The sequence below is a fragment of the Pan paniscus genome, chromosome 3 (genome assembly GCF_029289425.2).
Source record: "Pan paniscus chromosome 3, NHGRI_mPanPan1-v2.0_pri, whole genome shotgun sequence".
In the NCBI taxonomy this organism is placed as follows: domain Eukaryota; kingdom Metazoa; phylum Chordata; class Mammalia; order Primates; family Hominidae; genus Pan; species Pan paniscus.
The window spans coordinates 59,914,302-59,937,985 of NC_073252.2; the positions used below are offsets into that span (position 1 = coordinate 59,914,302).

General features: G+C 34.2%; 1 protein-coding gene across 1 annotated transcript; it reads right to left on the minus strand.

Moving 5' to 3' along the window:
• Positions 1-1,572: 1,572 nt before the first annotated feature.
• PRR27 (proline rich 27) lies at positions 1,573-13,906 on the minus strand. Its single transcript, XM_057302244.2, has 5 exons — positions 13,717-13,906; positions 12,037-12,060; positions 9,214-9,786; positions 6,537-6,581; positions 1,573-5,471 (listed from the first exon to the last, which is right to left on the minus strand). The coding sequence occupies exons 1-4, from the start codon at positions 13,765-13,767 to the stop codon at positions 6,570-6,572; spliced, it is 660 nt and encodes a 219-aa protein (XP_057158227.2). The 5' UTR covers positions 13,768-13,906; the 3' UTR covers positions 1,573-5,471; positions 6,537-6,569.
• Positions 13,907-23,684: the final 9,778 nt, after the last annotated feature.

The window sequence follows — 23,684 nt, forward strand, 5'->3', positions numbered from 1 at the left end:
AGTGTTATCTCCACTTTACAGATGAGAAAATGAAGGCATATGGAAAGTCAGCAATTTCCTTGGACGACCTTTGCTACTAAGTGTTGATCCTGGGGTATGGGCCCACTTGATCTGACTGCGGCATCTGGTATTTTGTATCCACAAAATTCTATTACCTATCACAATTATTTTGTCTGAGTTTAATAACTGTATTTATCAGAAAATTATTCCAGAGTGATCCATCACATTTACAGGTAAATTTTAAGTTACCTTGTATTTATTAAAAAGATTCAAAAATGAAGATCTGTTGTATGCCAGAGGATTCAGTGAATTTTCTTCTGAAGGTGGGTGTTCAAAATGATCATCATTTAAATCAAGGTCCCTTAAGTTCTAAGGATAAAATAGGCAAATGAGAAACAAAATGCCTGTGTTGATGATGAGAATGGCATTCTGACTCCTGCCTTGCTGATTTCAGTTCTGGAAGAATGTTTTGAATATATTCTTTCAATGCTCACCAGGATTTGCTACCAGTTCTTTTTTACGTGAAAACGTGCTAAGTTTTTCATATAACCTTCCTTGCTTTACTCAGATCCCTTTATATGTTCTATAGGCAGTGGGTAAGCAGGATAAAAACTCCCACCCTGACTTTTCCAGAAATTGGCAAGTGATGAAGACTGTGGATGAAGAAATTCTTATGAAACAGTATCTCCTATCCCTACTGAAGAATCTCTCAACTCCTCTGATACCTCTCAGAATGTTTCATGGCACTAGGTAACATATTATATAATAATGGTATAATTGCAGAAACATCCTTGGAATAGAAATTTCTTTTTTAAATGAGGAAAGTCACTAATTATCCCTATAACTAAAATGTAGGATATCCATGCACTTGCTTTGGAAAGGATGTCTGCATTGTTTTATACTTCTTATTGTATTTTATAATAACTTCATAGATTCATTTTAGGCTAAATAATTCTTGTACAGGAATATATTTCCTTGTGCAGATTTGTACAGAGATTACATGACAGAAGATGTCTTCTCACTGGATTGCCACAGCAAAAGTGGAGAAGTTTGGTACTTTAAAATATCACTGGTGTATTTCTACACTGCATGTACCATTGGTCCATTATCTGATTATATAATAAAAATAAGTAAATTAACATTTCAATCAAGGAAAAGCATCAAAACATGAAGGTAGGATTAAGCATTCATGTTGCCCTTTTACACACTCTGATTTAAATTCCAGCCCTTAAATTACAGGAATTTACTTATTGTATTTTCTCTAGATATAGCTTAATAAGAAATGGAGGATGCTATTTTCTTACTTTATATTAAAAATTTTAAAGTTAATGAAGATACTTTTAATATTACCTTAAATTTTTTGATAGTGACCATAATTATTCCACCAATTTTCATAAAATAATTTTTGAGAGTTAAGAATTGGGATACACACGTGGAATTAAAAAAAATAAAGCATTAAAACATATTTAAATGTAAGAATGTTATGGTGCTGCCTCTTCACTGAATGAATCACAGTTGCATCAAACATCTCCCCATTAAAAACAGGGAAAAAAAGTGACTTACTTCAGTTAGTTATTTCAATAATATTTTAATAATATTTGCTATTAGAATCCATGGTTATTCATATTCAAAATTGTTAGAGAAAAATGTTCTTATTGGTGTCATACTCATATATGGATTTTGTAACTTATCGAAATATGTAGTCATTTAAAAAAGATTATCCATTGTGGTATTGGTAGAAAATAGTATTTTCTCTTATAATTTTTTATTTCAGTTTTGGGTTAAGATTTTTATTATGCATGCACATGCACACATATATACATACACACATATATGCATGTGATAATATAAATAATGAAAAGTTTTATTCAGGCTACTTGCAAAGGCCTGAGATAAGGCCTATAATTAACTTAAATTAGTCTATAAGTTCTATAGCATAATATAGGAAATATAGTTTACTTTTTACTCAAATAAAATGTGATATATTTGATCTTTCATGGCAAACATCAATTAAAGTGAAACTATTAATACATTCAAAAATGTGAAAAGTCTCAGAAATATAAATGTTGAGTAAAAATAGTAAGTTGCAAAATGACATACCATTTATTATATGTCTTGTTTATATACATTTTTAAAACTCATAAAACTCTTCTATATATTGTAAGGGCCATATAAATGCATACTAAAATTTTAGAAAAAAGCCAGGGAATTATACACACAAACTTATACCTCTTTGAGGTCCTGACTTTCTGGCCACAAAAGAAAGAAATAGAAGAAAGGATGTATAGTGGGCCATCTGGCAATCACTGGAGAAGTATAGTGGTTGTTGCAGTTGATACCAGTGTGAAGGTGTGAACATTTCTTAATCATAAATGAGAATAGTTACCTGTCTGTAGAAAGTAGCACTGAATAAGAATCAGACACCTTCTGTAAGCAATGACATTATATCATTTTCCAGTGGCTAAAGGGAACACTATACAGTAAAGAAGTATGTAAGATGGATATAAACACACATACAAAACTCTGCAAATGTATCTTAATATTGATCAAAAGATATGACTCAAAATCTTTTCAATAAAAAGCTCAAAAATAGGCAAAAGTGAACAATATTATTTTACAGAATACATTAGAGGTGGAAAAATCATTTTTAAAAGTAGAATGAATTACCCTAATCCACTAAGTAGTTTTTAACTCTACAGATAAGGAAGAAGGTGGATTCATAAAGGGACATCAAACAATATATGCAGTGATGGAAATGTTTTATAATTTAGTGTGAAATTTCCAGATGGTGGTGGTTACATGTATGTTTTCTTTCGGATTATTTATGATAATACAAACTTGTATGTAGTATTTTGAATGTGTCATAGACTTTACCAAAAATAGTCTTTAAAATGTATAATTAACAACATTTTTGATTAATTGAATGTAATAAATGGAAGACAAAGTAATTGAGGAAGTTCCCAATCTTCTGGTTTGGATGACTTTTCTGTGTCTCAGAGCTGATGCCTGATTACTAACAACAGTTTGTTTTCCACAATGGAAATTACCTCAATTCAAATGTTAGTGTTTACCTTTCACTCAATCTAACTCATCTCAATGTAGTCAGGAGGAAAAAAATGAACACTAAAAACAAAATATTGTTGTAGTGATAGACTTAAATTTCATACTTTCACAACTGACACAGCAGAACATTTCACAGTATCTTGTAGTAAAAGCAAGAACTGTAAATGTTTCTCATGATAAGATGTCATGTTTATTTTTAAAATTCCAAAATTTTCTTGGAATAAATTCTTTCTTTTACCCCATGAAAAACTTAACAAATGACTACGTTCTAAATGTGATACTAAACACCACATAATGTCCCATTAGCAATTATAATTTGCTAAGACTTTGTAGCCTCTTGATATTTATATTTTGGTTCATCTTCATCTTTCTGTTGTTTCTTATACAGTCATATTTACAAATTCTTCTTTAAAGTCTTCAATTCATACAAAAAGCCTGAATTTTGACAACATAATCATTAAAATTGACTATCATGTATGATTACAAATTTATCATTAAATATTTAGAGGTGAATATTGCATGTATCTGTGAAAGACAGATACTATAATAGTTTCAGATTATTGGCTAAGTCAAATTAAAGTTAGATCCTACTTGGCTCTAGAAGATGGAAGCAAACATCTCAAGTTAACAATTTTACTGTCTAAGAAAATTTCTCATTTTCTGAGACCATGTCCTCATGGCTATACATAACAGTAATATTCTGATCCAATGTAGGATATAGGGAAAAATACAAAATTATTTCAAAATAAAAATATGTTGAATGTTTGTAAAAATTTTTTCTTCCTTCATTCTTCATTTGTTACTTCATTCTTTCTTCTTTTCTTTCCTTCCAAAAATATTCACTGGTCACTTAATATGTCCCAGGCATTGTTATAGGCCCTGATAAAGTGCTGAATAAGACACAGAAATGCCTGTTTTTATGGAGCATATATTTTTGTGGAGATAAGATGAAGGCAACAACAAAGACAATACACAAATAAATAAAAAGGTAAAAAGCAGTAATAGTAACTTTTACAAGGAAAAGAAGTCAGTAATAGAACAAAAAGCACTGGGTTGCAGAAGAGGGATTTATTTAGATAGAGTGTTCAGGAAGACTATTCTGAAGCAGGATTTCTATATGAGACCCCCAAAGTAGAAAAGCAGTTAGTCATTCATACATCAGGGCAAAGGTTCTTGGATAAGATCAAAACCAAGATATTTGAAAAAGGAAAAAAAAAAGCTGCTGCACGAGGAGCATGGGGCAACATGGAGAATGATAGGGAATGAAGTTAGAAAAGTCATTAGTTAGACAAGGTAAGTCTTGTGTCCTTGGAGAGGTGTTTAGAATATATTCCATGTTAAAAGAGAAAGTATCAGAGGCTTTGCAGAGATCTTATCTGAATAATGTTTGATTTAACATCTGATTGTGACTGCTCAGTGGATAATGCATGTGTGTATGTGATCAGGGTGGAGGAAAAGTGGAAGCAGGTAGACTGGTTAATAGGCTATTCTGGCAGGGCACGTTGGCTCACGCCTGTATTCCCAGCACTTTGGGAGGCCGAGGCGGACAGATCATGAGGTCAGGAGATCAAGACCATCCTGGCCAACATAGTGAACCCCTGTCTCTACTAAATTACAAAAATTTAGCCAGGCATGGTGGCACACACCTGTAATCCCGGCTACTCAGGAGGCTGAGGCAGGAAAATCACTTGAACCCGGGAGGTGGAAGTTGCAGTGAGCTGAGTTGGCACCATTGCACTCCAGCTGTGCAACAGTGTGAGACTTCGTGTCAAAAAAAAAAAAAAAAAAAGAGGCTATTCCTCCATTTCTGTTAGGGACAACAATAGCTAGAGTTGGCTAGATGCAGTGGAGAAGGTTAGAAGTATTAGGATTTGGGGGTATATTTTTTGAAGTAAATCAAATGACAATTGGTGATGAATTGATTGTGTGCTGGCATAAAAGAGAAATGAAAAACTGTAGTTGTCACATTTGAACTGTCCATTAAGTCATGGATAGCATAGTTCATTAACATGTTGTTTACCATAGGTTAAACACAGATGTTTTACTGTTTTGTGACAAAAAGTTCATTGACTACAAAATATGTTTGTTTAGGAAAAAACTTATTGCACTCAAAACCAATACTAACATCATCCTATAGTAGCTGTATAATCAGACTCCAGGCTAGGCTGAATGATTGCCATTTCAGTCCTCCATAGTGTAGTTTTCATCCAGACCTTATCACCATTGGTCTAAATTATCTATTTTATTTATTTAATTATCAATGTTTTTTCAATATAAATTAAGTCCAAGGAAAAACTACCATAAACAAATCAATGTAGTGAGATGAATACTCTGAATACAACAGAATGAAATAGTCTTTGGAAAAGAAAGAAAACTTTTGTAGATTTCACTTATTTCTGCATCAGTATCTGAAAGAAGAAAATAACATTGGTTTAGTATAATAAAATGACCAAATGACTCACACTTAAAGCAAAATTATTTTTCTTGATTTATGATTTTAATGTTATTTCAAAAAGACTATAATGAATGGTTATCTACAAATTCATGCTATTTGGCAAAATACTAAATACAAATGACTACAGAATATATGAAACTATTATGTGTATCTAATATCTTGAACTAATTCACTAGCCAATTGTTCATTTAACATAAAAGTAAAATAAATGAAAACCAAAGAATATAGCAATAGTCAAGGTTTAACTAAAAATGGATATCTTTTAGTTTCTTTGGCAATGGCTGCTGTAAAGAGGTATCACCAACAATAATAAATACCATCACATTTGCTTTTCAATTCTACTTTAGCTAGTGATGTCACCTCAGAAATAACTTTGATTTGGCTGACAGTCAAAGCCTTGTCATTTACCTGTCTGGTAAACATTAAAATTGGAACATCTTTGAGAAGGGATGAAGGAGAAGAACCTGAAATTAAGACGGCCAAGTTTCTTGCTTATCCCCTGATCAGATGACTAAGACACAGTGAGTCCAGTTGAGCTGTTTGTTTGTGCCTTTGGGTGGTACAATGTAGGGACAGGGAGACTTCAGGTCTAAATTGTTTGTTTTCTAAAACAGTAGTTCTTAATATGGGGTAGGGTGGTGGCTGAAGGGGTAGCATACAGAATAATCTGTGAGAACTTAAACAATGCCTCTTTCTATGTATAGTCCAACCCTCTTTTCCCACGTTAAAGGTTTTTACCTATATTAACTACTGTTAATTTAAAATCTTCAAGTCATAATCAATTTGGATCAATTTAAGGAGGAACTCGCTATTTGTTCAAAAGTAGCCTGAGTTCCTTACACATGACATGAGTTAATAGTTTGAAAGGTTCTGAGGCACAAACTACCAGTGCTTCTCTAAGCTCCACTTTCTCATTTTCATGTAGTAAAAAATATAATACATTCCAAGGTAGCTTCAGATTATGAGATTTAACCTCTTTATCTATAATTTCTAAATTATATTATCACATATGACTTACAGAAATGAACCCATGGTACTCTTCTAGAGAATTTCACTGATTTGCCTAGAAAACATTAAAAAAAAATCTTTTCATAAACAATCAAATGTACTTTATTTCATAGTATTGGGCCTATCTTTTCTAAATAATCTTTCTTCTCTGAGAAGTTGTGTTTTGCTGATCTCTTCTTAACATGTTTAAAGTATTCTATACTGCTACTAGATTTAGCTTTCTGAAACAGAGAACTGGTTGAATCACTCCTCTCAGTGAAGGTCCCTAATAAATTGCTTTGGCTACAGGATGAAGTCCAAGGTATTGAGCAGTGTTTTCAAGGTCCCTTCTTATCAGGTTCTATTTCTTTTTATCTTCACTTTCTATCATTTCCTTCTACTGTCATGTGAACCATGAGCTACGGGTATAATATATATATATATATATATATATATATATATATATATATACAGTGTTAATAATACCCCGGCAGATGGAAAGTGCTTGTGTCAAATCTACTGAATGAACATATTTAATGTGTGAAGCATTGGAGAACAAGCCTGGCTCATCATACCTCTCTAGAGAAGCTGCAAACACCATTGAATGTAACCCCTTGGTGAATATCTTAAAAGAAAAAGAGTTCTTATCTCCTTCTAGGTAACAACTACTAGAGCTTTCCAAGTGGTGGCAATGTGCTGCATAAATAATTCATTGGTGGATTTAAACTTCCATTAGTTTTTAGCCTCTTGCCAGGGTTCAGAGTATCTTCTATGTAGTTCAGAATCATGGTTTCCCTTTGGTAAAATAGCCTAATTCCTTGGGTCATATCTACTAAAATTTAGGGACTAGCTGCTTCTTAAATTTTTTTTTGTCTGAAAACAATTGTTTTTCTAAAAGTTTAGTAAACTTCGCTAAAGCTAAAGTTCAAGATGAATAATAGAAACTGCATTTACTCCCTTGCTCAAAACAAAAATAATGTGCAAACATGAGAAGAAAAATGAGAAGGAACAATTTTTCAAGATCTAAATATCAGGCTGTGTAAAATAGTGATCACTAAGAGACAGGAAGCAAGGTAGGTGGTCTCTATGATTGTCCTAGCATACTGCCTGGAGTGAGTTTCCATGGCTTGGTGCAAGGGAAAACACACACACACACACACACACACACAGAGAGAGAGAGAGAGAGAGAAAGAAAGTCCCAGAAGATTCTCTGAGTTAAGTAGATGGAGCTGGGACTCCAGGAAGGTCAAGATAGCTGACGTTTACAGGCAGAGTACCTGATGGGAAAACAGGCTGCAAAGATGTAGATACAAAGATCTAGATATCTGTGTTCTCACGTATAAATGGGAGCTAAGCATTGAGCACACATGTACATAAATATAGGAATAAGGGACACTGTGGCCTACTAGAAGGTGGTAGTTAGGGCTGGGTTATAAAACTACCTCTTGGGTAGTATGCTCACTACCAGGGAGAAGGGATCCATTCTCTAAACCTCAGCATCACACCATATCCCCATGTTACAAATCTGCATATGTACCCCATGTAACCCCTGTATCTAAAATAAAAGATGAATTTTTTTAAAAAAAGAGGTTATGCTCACATTTCAACTGAGTATTGATTAATTATATGAAGATACTACCTGAGGTCAGGTAGAGAACTACCTGAAAGGACAGAATAGAACAACAATTGGTACTCACAATTGGTACTAGGGCAGGAAAAAGTTCTTGTTCCCACCAGCCAGAGTGAAAAACCACAAAATTCACAGGACATAAGTTTGAGCACTCAGAATAGTTTGATCTCAATAAAGGAAAAATTAGCCTTGGATAAAAACACTTATCTGTTCCTGTTTAATAAAGTGTAAAAGCATACTAACCTAATAGCATTCCAGAATAAAGCTCATGAACATGTATGTCCATACACACATATCTGTGTGTACTACACATACACATTATGTACACGTTGTGTACGTTATAGATATAATAATATGTGGGTACAGTGTATACATGGCCCCAGGAGGAGGAGGGTATGTAGGTACATATACATGTGCATGTGTGTGTGTAAAGATATGTTAAAAAACTTAATGCTTTCCCCTAATATTAGGAACTGAGCAGGGATGTCCATCTAATCACTTTTATTTGACATTGTACTGGATGCTTAAGCCATTAAAGCATGCAATAAGTAAATAAATGCATCCAGTTTGGAAGCTAAAATCTGTTCAACAGATGAATGGGTAAATGAATTACGGCATATCTGTATAATAAAATAATAATCTGCAAAGAACCAAACTATTAGTAAATACAGCTTCATGGATAAATCTCTAAAAGTGAATGATGTCTGACACAAGAGTACATACAATAATATTCCACTTACATAAAATTCTAGAAAATGCAAACCAATTTGTAGTGACAAAAAAACAGCCCAGGGATGGGAGGATGGGGAATGTGGGATTACAGAGGAACAGGAGGAAACTTTTGAGTGTAGTAGACACATTCCCCATCCTGGTAACTCTTTTCATGAGTGTATACATATGTCAAAACATATCTAAGTATACACTTTCAATATGTGTAGTTTGTGGTATGTCAATTGTATCTGAATAAAGCTGTTCAAAATATTTAAGTTGATATAGATTTGCTTGGGGAGTGGTTTTTTTTCCCCTTCTACAAATCTCATTTCTCATACATTATAGTGGTAAGATATAAACAACCTACCTGTTCAAGAGAGGGAGAAGGGTGAGGTTCTGGGGCAGCAGGCTTGGCTGTAGCAGGCTCAGCTGGTGAAGGTTCCTCTGCAGCTGGCTCCACTCCAACAGGGGCCTCTGCAGCAGGCTCAGCTGCAACAGGTGCCTCTGCAGCAGGCTCAGCTCCAACAGGTGCCTCTGCAGCAGGCTCAGCTGCAACAGGGGCCCCTGCAGCAGGCTCAGCTGCTACAGGTGTGGCTGTAGGAGGTGCAGCTGCAGCAGGCTCAGCTGCAATAGGTGGGGCAGCGGGTGCTGCAGCTGCTGAAAAAAACCTTGAAGGAGGGACAAACAGGAAACCCCTAGGAGGGAGAGGAGGAACATTCAACTGAGTAGCTAAGGGAAAACCACGGATGTGATAGACATAGGGGAATCCAGGAGCAGTTAGAATCCAGGGATACGAAGGTAACCCTCTGTCAGTGTAAGTATTCCCAGGGTAACTGGGGACTGTATTCACTGGGGGATAATAAAGAGGAGGTGGTAAATTCCGTATGCCATAAGGAATATTCAGAGATGGATGAAGTGGGTGACCATCGTCATTGTCATCCTAAAGGAGAAACAAAGAAGTCGAAGTTGATTGTTTGTATTTGTCCTGTCTGTATATTACTTATGGTACAACTGTGATGATATATGATAAGTAATGATATTTTGAAAGAATTCCAATGTCTTATCTTTCTTAAGTCTAGTGTACTTCCATATTTTTGAAGTAAGAAGTAATAATCTCTTAAGAAAATTGAATAAACTCCAACTGAGGAGGAAATATTTTGTGTTTAAGCAAATAAGAGTGTTATAGTCCACAGAATATGCTAACCTAGGCCAGGACAAAGATAGAAGGAAAGCACTCGCACTTTTAGGATTGATACAGGATTATGAGATTAGTAGCTCTGGGCCTTCTTCTCTGCACCCTCCATTGTCTTTCCCACTGCGCTCAGCACTCTCTGGGTCTCTAAAGTGTCCACTGAAGCCTCTGCTTCATTATTCCTCTTCCAGGTGTCCCATATTCCAGAATTATCTTTCTCAACTTCCTACCTTTCTTTGTCAATGCTTCCCTTCCTTTAACACTGTGCATCTCAAATTTTCATTAAGAGGGTGAGCAGATTGGGAGGCCGAAGAGGGCGGATCACGAGGTCAAGAGATCGAGACCGTCCTGGTCAACATGGTGAAACTCCAACTCTACTAAAAATACAAAAAAATTGGCTGGGCGTGGTGGCGGGCGCCTGTAGTCCCAGCTACTCGGGAGGCAGAAGCAGGAGAATTGCTTGAACCCGGAAGGCAGAGGTTGCAGTGAGCTGAGATCAGGCCACTGCACTCCAGCCTGGCAACAGAGTGAGACTCTGTCTCAAAAAATATATATAAATAAAAATAAATAAACAAGACGGTGAGCAGACTGGATGTAGATGTTAATGTTATTGTATATAATATTATTATTATATATAATAATATACAATACTGAGAAGTTTCTCAATAAATGTAGATTGTCCCTCAGGGTCTTTGAGATATTTTAAGGTTTTTCTTGATAGAAGTTCTGTGATTTATTTTTAAAAGTATAAAATGAGTACCTTCTCTGTGCCATCTCTGTGCTAGGGGATCCTACATACTGGAAAACAGACAAGGTTTCTTTCTTCTTGTGTCTGGGGTGCTACATTCCCCAGCCAGTCAAGCTTCTTAATTAACATTTAATTTTTTTTCCAATTTAGGTAAGTTTCCTGAATTACTGAGTTAAATTTTTCTCACGAGTCATATTGCCAGAGCCCCCTGAGGTATGACATATATACATAAGTAATATATGTCCCCAGGTGTTCATAGAGGCAAATATCAATTATTTGCATTGTGGATCATAGAGCCCTAGAATCTGAGGACTTAAATATTAACTCATTAGACGAGTTAATGGGTGCAGCACACCAACATGGCACATGTATACATATGTAACAAACCTGCACGTTGTGCACATGTACCCTAAAAGTTAAAGTATAATAAAAAAATAAGTAAAATGATGCAAAAAAATCAAAATAATACCTAATAATATTTCTATTTTAAAACATTATTTCCAAAAGATTTCTACTCCTTCGTTATATGTCTGATCATTGTTGGTCAAAAGTGTGCACATCACAGATTATGTCTCTTGGGCTTTCTTTGCTAGAGTGTCATGTTGATTTATGGCATACTGGTGGATAGGTGTAAGTGTAATTTTCTTAGTACTCTTCTGTTACCAGAAATTGAGGCACAAGTAACAAGGAACTGAAAAAAACATCTAGCGTCAGTTAACCAGTATGTGCTTTGGTCTCATAGAGATAATTTATGGGTATTTGCTACACAGAAATCATCTAACTCACTGGGACACACTCCTCCTGCTAGTGGTTCCTAGCTTGAAGACACACACCTGAATATATGGCCGGCCCACTACTTCATGCTTTCTCTTGCTCTAACCCTTCATGCAGACAGAGCATCTCCAGATTCATCACTAAGTTTGTTCAAATGAACTTAGGACATACTGACAATGTATTATAGAGGCATGAGGGGAAAACCTTGGCATAGCAAAAATTTTCTTAAGCTGCAAAGGGAGTGCACTTAATGCTTTTGCTCATTAAAAAGACTGAAGACCTTTTGCTAAATATGTTGAACACAAACATATTCCGTAAATATTTTCTATCAAATCGGAAGAGTTTAATAGCACTATTATTTTAAAAGCAATAGCAGGCACTAAATTTCACTGTAAAGAAATCAGAGAGTTTTAAAATGTAAAATATATTTTAAGATAAAAACAAATATACTTGCGTGTAAAGAAAAAAAGTTTTACCTCACCAATGAAGGGGAACTGTCTCTAAAATAAAGAAAAATATATTTTAATGTGGTTATGTATTTGAAAACATCTGTACCTACATTTCCATATTGCTGAAAAATTTGCAAAGCTTAATAATACTTATGGTTAATTTTTTTGAAATTTGAGTAACTAATATGAATTTTTTTTTATCATCGTCATTATCATTACATGGTTTTGACCTAAACAATTTCTTCAGGGAGTTTTACTTTGGCTGGATGGATTTTGGTTTGTAATATTCAACATGTACATAAATCTTTATCATCTGAAAGATCATTCAGCTCTCATTCATATATCTGATTTTGCTATTCACTTTTTACCTGCCAGGTTTTGTCTGGTGTGTGTGTGTGTGTGTGTGTGTGCATCTGTGTGTTAAAGTGTGGCCTTTGCGACGGGCGCAATGGCTCACGCCTGTAATCCCAGCACTTTGGGAGGCCGAGGGGGCGGATCACGAGGTCAGGAGATCGAAACCATCCTGGCTAACACGGTGAAACCTCGTCTCTACTAAAAATACAAAAAATTAGCCGGGCGTGGTGGCGGGCGCCTGTAGTCCCAGCTACTGGGTAGGCTGAGTGAGGCAGGAGAATGGCGTGAACCCGAGAGGCGGAGCTTGCAGTGCGCCCAGGTCGCGCCACTGCACTCCAGCCTGGCTACAGAGCGAGACTCCGTCTCAAAAACAAACAAACAAACAAACAAACAAACAAAAAAAACACCACAAACATACAACAAAAAAAAGAGTGGTCTTTGCCACCTCTTCACAGTACCAGAAGGACCATAGATCCATTTGTGCTCCAATGAAGCTTCAATGTGGTTTGTGAATTGACCACAGATTATGAACTACAGAATAAAAATAAAAAGTACAGGAAAATCATCACTTATTATTTTAAGAATTGGAGCTTCATTTATCTAATTTTAGGGAACAAAAATAATAGTTTAAAGTTTGGACAGGATGATAATAACATCAATAGTAAATGGTATCAAGTAGCAGTTGAGTTTCTACCATACCTGAGGTACTCTGCTAGGCACTTTATATAATTACCTTATAAAATCTTTAAAACAATGTTATGGTGTAGGTGTTATTATTTTCTCCATTTAAAAAAAGATAATATTTAGCATAGTCACTGGCTAGGATTAAGAATTTGCCATCAGATTTGTCTTACATTAGAGTTTCATCTACTTATGTTATACTAAAGGCCATTGCATTACACTATATTACTTAACATTCCACTAAAGGTATGATGTGCATTTACTTCTATTCCATCAAGTATCCCTAATGTCTGTACATAAATACCTCCAGCAATGGCACTTCACAGCCATAGGAAGCCCAATCCAGCATTCTATAATTTGAAGAGATAAACTCTGTTAAGATAATCTACGTGGGATCCTGCTTTTCTATAATTTTTCCTCCTCCAGCCTCCTACATTTATGAACTTACCTTCTCTTTCCTTGCTGTTTATCTATTTTCAGATACTACAACTTTATTATTTTGATTTTTAAATTTTCCGTTGAAAAGTCTGACACTACAAATCTCATGTCCATCTATGTCTCTCTGCTGCTTTATTACAAACACTATAGTAACTTTATCATAAGCACAAATCCCTATAAACAATTAGCAAATGGTTATACAATTGTTACAATTTTGGAAGTCCATTTACTTACCTTCCTTGCAAAAGCAACACATACAATGCAGGCCCAAAGGAGAAGCTTCATTTTGATTGACCCTATGAATATTAACACTATAAATTTATTGTTTTAGAAAATATGCAATATATTTTTAAATTATATTTTTCTTCTTTTAGAGAGAAATGAAAGAATACATGGCTTTTTTCGTCTGTCTAGGAAGACCCTTAACAGAATAGTTGGCCCTGCTATTTAACTACTGTCTGTATACCTTAACAGGAATGTCACTGAAGCCAATATAAATATATATTAGCAGATACCGTTCAACAGTTAATTGACTTCTAACTGAAATGTCTAAAAGTAGATGTCAACTCATTTAGCTCCCCAGGGACACATTTTGCAATTAATTTATTTTGGAGGTCTTACCAGGAAATAAAATTGCTTAAATGTCACCATTCTATGGGTGCTTCTTAATATTTTGTTTTTATGAATTCAGTGGGAGATTGGTATCACCTACTTAGAAAAATTTCTAATCTTAAACTTGATCGTAATTTTTTTTCTCTATTTCTGAAGAATAGTGGAGAAGGCATATTCTCAGGTGTGTGTCTTGATTAGGCTCAGTTTTCTTCAGAGAACCTAAAACAATTCTCCAACTGATTGATTATTAAAGTGTATGGCTTCTTATTTCTTCAAAGCCAAAATATCTCCACTTGTACCGAAAAATTGCATATACAAGGACACTTATAGCATTATTTAGAATCTCATAATGTGAAAGATATTAAATCCCAACAAAAAGTTTTATTAAGAATAATAATATTAGGTTCATGATATATTGCTAAATGAATATTTAAATATTAAATATTGCAAAGATAAGCCATAAAGAGAATAAAATCATGTCCTTTTCAGTAACATGAATACAGTTGGAGGCCATTGTCATAAGTAAATTAATAATGCAGGAACAGAAAACCAAATATTCGTGTTCTCCCTTATAACTGGGAGCTAAACATTAAGTACATGTGGACATAAAGATGGCAATATGAGACACTGGGGAATACTAGTGGAGGGAGGAAGGAGAGGAAGTGGGCTGAAAAACTACCTATTAGGTACTATGCTCAATACCTGGGTGAAGGGATCCATCCATACCCCAAACCTCAGCATCATGCAATATACCCATGTAACAAACCTGCACATGTAGCCCCTGAATCTAAACTAGAAGTTAAAATTATAAAATAAGTAAATAAATACAAATAAATAACTAAAACAGCAAATAGAAACAAGAATAATATTCCTACTCTAGAGACTTGTAGCACTGTAAAAAGAGCGCCAACTTTATATATGACAGGAAACTAATTTAAAATAAAAAAGTAGTAGATAAGAACATGAGTATTTGTAAAATATTTAATGAGTTATGAATTAGAAGATGAATTTGTTTTTATAATTATTTTTATATTTTTCTTTCATTTTCTGTAGTCTTTTTTTTGTGAAGTGAGAATGTATTGCTTATATGCTATGTATATTCTAGTAATATAATGAAATTCCAAGTTTTTTTTGATGATAAGATTGTGGATTCTTTCCTACCTAATCCTTATCAAAATCTAGGCTGGAAAAAAATCATCATATTTCTCAAAACATAATTTTAATCTTGGCTAAGCTGCTTACCTGTTCAACATGGCTTTGACCACATACTGAGTGACCTTTGCTTTAGTGATCTTTGATATTGTACATCAGGTTTTCACTGACACACAATTTAAGAAAAAGTGTTTCATTATCCTTTTCCTTCTTTTTTTTTTTCTTGAAATAGCATGTTAAATGAGACAGACTTACCTGACCCTATTTTTCAGTTCTTCAGAAGCACATGAGGCTTTATGAACAGAACTGATCTGTTTTTTCTAGGGTTTATGTGAATTCTTGAGTCCAGTCTGAATGTAGGGAAGAAAAAATTTCTTTGCTAAGTCTTGCCTCATACAGTGTTAAAGTGAGAACTCAGGTGTGAGGTGGACTAGATTTATACAGACTAGATTGTGTCATCAATCTCTGGAAACTATGAAATAATATAAATATGCCATGCATTTACAAGTATGCTATTAAAGTCCATCTGACTGAAATCTGGTAGAGAAATTTTAATTTTTTTTTATGGTTTGTGCATTTTCTTTTATTTATTTATTTATTTTTTAATTTTATTTAAGTTTTAGGGTACATGTGCACATTGTGCAGGTTAGTTACATATGTATATATGTGCCATGCTGGTGCGCTGCACCCACTAGAGAAATTTTTAAAATGGGAACATCTTAACATAAAAAAAAGCATACCTTGTTTCCAGGGTGCAAACTAGTGGATGCAGCTCTTGGTCTTGACGTGGACAATGTGCCTCACTCCCTTTCTTTCCAGGGATATTTATAAGTCCCTAACTTAATGTTTACTCTTTCATTTTGAAACAAATTAGCATTGACTCTGAGAAAAATAATTTAAAAACCTATGAATTTGACTGATTTGGCTGTGAATTACTTCCTTCATTTCAGAGAACCATAAAAATAGGGAAATTATTCCCATAAAATGACAATAAAAGACAAATTTAGGAACTACATTAAGCTTAATTCCTAAATTGACTTTGCAAATATTCATTACTTGACTTTGTTTTGACATCAATTGGAAATTATGATGAAGAAAGGTTATGCATTACTTCATTTTATGTTAAGCATATAATAGAATAACATAACTATATTTTTAAACAATGGTGTGGTTTCTCTTCCTGTATTAGCATTATAAACATGAATTAGCTAATGGAAACAAATATTAGAAGCTGAAAGAACCCTTCTATCCTGTGAATTTATTACTGACAACCTAACAGCACTAGTAATATGTTATATCAAAGAATAATTGAGGCATACTAATGGTTGTCAGTGCACACGTCATACATCAGAGTAACGTGAAGTAATTTAGCTGGATACCTTCTTAGGTCATATACTAGGTTCAGTGTTGTTTGTCAGGAGTGACAAAATCCTTTTGTCTAAGTATTTAATTTCCTCTCTTGTGGACTAGATTAACACAACCCCCCTATACTAAGGCCCTCGTAGAAAGAAAGTGGGCTCATGTTTATCTAATGACTATACCATAAATCAGGCATTCAATAAAAAAAATCACAAGACACACAGAAAGGTATAAGCAAGGTCTGAAGATTTTAAAAAAAGCAATAATCAGAACAAGAGTCAGTTGTTACACAGATGTTGAAACTCTCGAGCAGGGAATTTAACATAACATTATTATACTAAATATTCTGATGATAAAGATAGATGAGATTCAAGATCACATAGATAATTTCAGCACAGAGAAGGAAACTGTAACAATAACTAGAAATGCTATAAATAAAAATTTACTAACAGAGAAAAAGAATTCATTTGACTGGCTAATCGATAGACTTGACACAACCTAGGAAAGGATTAGAGACCCTGAGGATATGTCGTAGAAATCACCAAATTGAAACACAAATTGAAAAATAGCAAATTCTCTAACATTTGTAATCCTAGGAGAAAAAAGAGCAAAGCAGAACATGTTTAAAGAAATAGTGGTCAAAAACTTTCCAAAATTATGGGCAGAAACTAAAAGCACCAATACAAGATACCCTGAGAACACTAGGAATAAATTCTACACACACACACACATACACACACATATACAGCATATTGTATTGAAACTGCTGGGAACCAAAGACAAAGAGAAAATCTTGAAGACAGCAACAGAAAAAAAAAAAGACTGATTATCTACAGAAAAATAAGGTTAAGAATTACGGTATGTAATTTGCATGTCAGAAACCATGCAAGAAAGAAGAAAATAGTAAAATCTTAAATGTAATGAAATAATACTGTCAACACATAATTCTAGGTCCAGGAAATATATTCCTCAAAAGTGAAGGAGAAATATTTTCTCAGACAAAAACTGAGGGAGTAAACCAGTAAGAGAAAAAAAATGATTTGAACAACACTATCAACCAATGTGCTCTAATTGACATTCATAGATCACTCCACTGAACAACAATAGAATACACATTCTTCTGAAAGTCACATGGAACATATGCCAAGATAGACCATATTTAGGGCCATGAAACACACCTGAACACATTTTTAAAAATAGAAATAATAAGAAGTATTTTGTCAGTCCAATGTAATTAAGCTAGGTGTCAATAACAGAAATATATCTTAAAAATTACCAAATATGAGGAAACGAAGCATCATGCTTTTAGATAGCCTATAAGTCAAAGAGAATGTCTCAATGAAATTAGCAAATATTATTTTTTTTGTTGTTACAACATCCAGTCAAGATGATGTTTCCTGAAGTTTCCTAGCTTACTCCTTTACTCCTACCCGCATTGGTGAGGCTATGCCATATATTTATATATACTGTTGGATTTATTTGTCACAGGCTGCATTCTGTCTTAGGTTGCTGCAACATCTTGGTTTACTTCTATTTTTAATTTGCAATTAGCAATATTCACTCTTAAACCTTAAGCCTTCTATATGTTTTGGCAAATGTATGTAGTCGTATATTCACCACTACTTTATCATATGTAAGGGTTCCATCATGCTAACATTTCCCATGTGTGGCCCCTCTGTAGTAAAAAAAAAACAAAAAAAACTAACAATGTCTTTCCTTTCCCTCAACTCTAGCAACCACTTAGTAGTTTTTCATTCCCATAGTTTTGCCTTTTTTTCTATTTTCCCCTTATAGTCATTCCTTTCTTCATTTTTTTCTTTTTTCTTTTTTTCCTCCCTCCCTTCTTTACTTTCTTTCTTGTTTTCTTCTTTCAGTCATTTAAACGATAGTTTGTGAGTATTGTTATAGGCCCAGAAATATACGAGAAATGCAACCCAGTAGATAAAAAGTATTAGGTTGGTGCAAAAGTAATTGCAGTTTTTGCCATTAAAAGTAATCATATAAGGACATCATTAATATAAGGCATTTGTAATGTAAAGCTCCAAAGGCACTAGGGTTTTGTAAATGAAGAAGTTGAAAAGCTTTGTTTAAACTTAATTGATCCCTTATTTGAGAATGAAATACTAAAAAATAGGTATTGTTAAGCTCATTATTTTGTGTTTAACAAGATAGGGAATCAGTAGTTTGTGTCTGACAGTTGAAAAAAGAACAGACGATAAGCATATGAGTAACTTCTTTTGTTAGACACAATCTCTCAATCCACAAACAGCGATTTTAGAAGACTGATGGAACAGAACATGTCCTGCTATTTGTAGTCATGGAAATAGGGTGCCTTTTCATCCGTGATGGACAGCTATGCTCTTGAAAATGTCAAGGGATTTAATTTACAAGAGAAACATTCTGCAAAGATATGTTACTAAATATGTTGCCGTAAGTATGCAACTCATTGGCAGATTTTTATAATGTTTGTGTTTTAATATTTTCCTAATCTCCTTCAATTACAGGGAAAATATTTAGTCATATATCTATACCAGTGTGATAAACTTGAATCTGGAGCGTCTTTGGCAAATTGTGAATGTTTGTGTTCTAATGGCAAAAAGGAGCTATAATAAATGTTATGTTCTAGTTTAATTTATGAAAACAAACTATTAGGCCTAAAATATATGGAATAACCTGATAATTCATCTGAATATCCGATAATGTTTTGAGTACTGGATATTCAAAGTGGAAACAATGCTCACATTTATTAAAAATAATAATGTAATAATAAAATAATATGTATTATATTTAATAATATAATAATAATAGTTACATTGATAATATAATAGCAAATTTAATAGTAAGGCTAATTGAGACAAAGATATAAATTACCCTGCACATAGCTGCTCATTCAATTTTAGGCATTAAAACTATCACGATTACTTTTGCTACAATGAACATTATCAAAAGGATAGATTACAGAGGAACTTTTTAAAAAGTCAAAAGAGCTATTAGCTTTGAACTGAAAGGAGGTCATATATCCTTTAAAACTTGAGAGAACTAAAATTGTGTTCAGATTTAGATAAAATTATTGATGTGTCCTACTAAGAAGTGGATAGTATTTATGCTCAATGGACTCAGTATTGTCTATGAAGTGGAAAGGAAAATTGTTTTCTGGTGAGATAAGTTTGAAGTTTAAGGAGAGTTAAAGGCAGTTAACACTAATGTCAACAAGAAAAAGAGTTTGATAAGATGTCTTTGGTTACCAACACAGTTTAAAAAACATAAACTTACTTAAAATTCATCTGTTTTGGTGGAATGGCAGTAGAAATCAAATTCAGAGTTTTACGTGGTTGCGTGTTTTCCAGGTAAGGTTGGCTAAGTGTAGGGGGGCAGAAAAATTAAATGAGCTATCAAGATAATATTTAAAATAATGAAGCATGAAGTCTGGGCTGTGTAAGAAAGGAAGTGAGTCCAATAGAGAGTAGAAAGAATGAAATGTAATCAGAATTTTAGTGGATGGGAGTGGGGTGAATGGATTCTATGAGGAAAAATAAAAATTCTCTTGGCTTCTGCTTATTCTACCTTTTCAAAATATATGTCATATGTCAGCTTCTGAAAATCCTTTAAATGTTCAGGCTGAATAAGAAAAGAAGTAGCGCTAAGAGGAATTGGATAGAATGGAATACAATGGGAATTATAAAGGATTGACGTATTCTATGGAGTCAAAGATAAAGTCTTCAAAATTTGAAGTTTTTCACTCATCGATGACATATATCATATGTTACTCCCCAATGGAAACTCCTGTAATGTCTTCCCATTACAACCAAATGCTTAACAAATAACTTTCATCCCTATCCACTCCTTCCTGATCTGCTTTCCTTATAGCTTTCTCCATCCCTCCATCTTCTCAGGACGTGCTGACTCCCTTGCAGCCCAAGTATGCCTTAGAGCCCACGTATGCACCCATGTGTTTGCTTTTGCTCTTTCTTCATTTGGTTACACCATTAATGAGGAATCTTGAAAGGTTTATGGTCTTAGTGGCTGACTCCATACTTTAGTCTGACAAGGTGGACTGAGAGAGGAGGACTGAGGGCTCTGGTGAAGGTTTGAGATTAAAATTGTGGCAAATTATAAGCATGAATAAATCAGAAAGATGGTAGAAGCATGGCTAAGTAGTTCTGTGAGCCAAGCTGTGGTGGGAGAATACAAAACTTGTAGTGTTCTAGATTATTGGTTATGATAAGTAAAATTGAAGTGTCCAGAAAGTGTATATAAAGCATTTTGGTAGTAGATAAGCTAGTTTAAAGTTAATTGTTAAATAACTACTTATATTAGCATCGGTAGCCTCGGTGGTCAATATGAACAATAAAAATGCTGATTATACACCAATGAATCACTTGAAATTTTATTTTGAGGGGAAAAGAAATGTGTTTTTGTAACTCAGAAACAGTGGTAAAAACATCTTAAGTAATCATCAACCTAATGAAACCACAATGCAAACCCAACATATTCAACATTAACTCATGGGAAGGGTATACGCAATTCAGGAAATATTTTGCAGTCTTCTTTGACTCGGTATTCCCGCCTTCACCATAAGCCTGTCCAAACATGCTAGTAGTATGAAGTAATATGGTAGATTTTCCAGGCAAGCCTTAAAAAAAAGGTAGATTTCCCAGGTAAATCTAAAAAAAAAAGCAAAAATAAAAGCAATACTGGACTTATATATTACAGAAGATAGTTTTGGTTTATGTATAGAACACACACACTTGTCCATCTTAGTCTGGCAGAATGTTATTTATAACTATTATGAGTTAATATTTTTTCATGCTTAAGATAATTCATGGCACATAATAAGATTTTTAATAACTATCTGTGTTCATGCTTGATGGAGTCAATACAGTCTATGAGGTAGAAGGAGAAATTGTTTCCTGATAAGATAAACAGTTTAATGAATGAGAGTTAATAGCAAGCTTATTCAATCTAGCATACAAAAATAACATTTTTATTTATTAATGGTACATATGTATATTTTCAGCCAATTTTGAAGGAACACTTTATTATTATTATTATTATTATTTTCTAAGTTGCTTATTAGGCATATAAGATATTACTGCTTCCTATAATTTAAGCCTTTTGATCTAATTGGAATGTAGATTTTGGTAAAATAATGTTTTATGTACAATGACTTTGGGGTCATATATTTCAATAAATCATTTTAAAATTAAATTCTTCAAATTGCACTGTACATTTTTTGGCTTCTCTGTTTCTTTTGTAATTTTTCTGTCAATTCAATACCTTCTGCCTTATAGTTTATCTCTGATTCATCACTTGACCTTGTTGTATTATATCCTTATATCTCTAATTAGCAGTTAGCACATTATATTGTCATTTCTGTGTCTTTGTCAGAAAAGGACTTAATGAAGGTAAATTTAGTATCATAATTCTGTATCTCTCAGGTCTCTGACATTATGGGTCATATGATAAGCTTTTTAAAAAATGTAGAATAAAGCGGGGCTCCATGGCTCATGCCTATAATCCCAGCACTTTGGGAGGCCAAGATGGGCGGATCACCTGAGGTCAGGAGTTCAAAACCAGCTTAGCCAACATGTTGAAACCCTGTCTCTACTGAAAAAAAAAAATACAAAACTAGCAGGGCATGGTGGCGGGCGCCTGTAATCCCAGCTATTCTGGAGGCAGATACGGAAGAATTGCTTGAATCTGGGAGGTGGAGGTTGTAGTGAGCCGAGGTCGCGCCATTGCACTCCAGCCTGGGCAATAAGAGTGAAACTCCGTCTCAAAAAAAAAAAAAAAAGTGGAATAAATATGTGAATAATGACAGTAAAAAATGTTACTATTTATAAAACACAACTGTATTTTTAGCTCTTATCCATAACAATTATGGTATTATTTTTGTCACGAGATTACTTTGTGAAGTTGCCTGACCCTTTTTCATTATTAGGAAGGCCAAAATAACATAATAAAGAAAATCAAGTTTGTAACAATGTACTCAAAGTCAGAAAATATCCTCTCAAAAAAACCTTAACGTGGCCTTTCGGGTGCAGTTCGGCATTGGTGGAAGAGCGTTTGAACCCTTGGGCTGGAAATCTGTATTCGATTTTTTTTTTTGGCTTTTTAATTTTCTCAGGATTATCATGAACAATTTATTTAACCTCCATTCCACCTCAGGTTCTTCATCTCAAATCAACTGATACTTTGATTATGGCCATTCTTGCAGGAATAAGGTGGCATGGCATTGTGATTTTGATTTGCATTTCCTTGATCATTAGTGATGTTGAGCATTTTTTCATATGTTTGTTGACCATTTGTTTATCTTCTTTTGAGAATTGTCTATTCATGGCCTTAGCCCACTTTTTGATGGGATTGTTTGTTTTGTTCTTACTGGTTTGTTTGACTTCGTCGTAGGTTCTGGATATTAGTCTTTTGTTGGATGTATAGATTGTGAAGATTTTCTCCCACTCTGTGGGTTGTCTGTTTACTCCGCTGACGGTTCCTATTGCCATGCAAAAGCTGTTTAGTTTAATTAGGTCCCAGCTACTTATCTTTGTTTTTATTGCATTTGCTTTTGGGTTTTTGGTCGTGAAATCCTTGCCTAAGCCAATGTCTAGAAGGGTTTTTCCAATCTTCCAGAATTTTTATAGTTTCAGGTCCTTGGTTTAAGTCCCCATCTTGATTTGATTTTTGTGTAGGGTGAGAGATGAGGATCCAATTTCATTCTCCTACATGTGGCCAGCCAATTATACCAGCACCATTTGTTGAAAAGCATGTCCTTTCCCCACTTTATGTTTTTATTTGCTAATCAAAGAATCAAAACAGTAGATGTTGGCATAGATGCGGCGATCAGGGAAAAATTCTACACCGCTGGTGGGAATGTAAACTAGTACAGCCACTATGGAAAACAGTGTGGAGATTCCTTAAAGAACTAAAAGTAGAGCTACCATTTGATCCAGCAATCCCACTACTGGGCATCTATCCAGAGGAAAAGAAGTCATTATTTGAAAAAGATACTTGCATACGCATGTTTATAGCAGCACAATTCACAATTGCAAAATCGTGGAACCAACCCAAATGCCCATCAA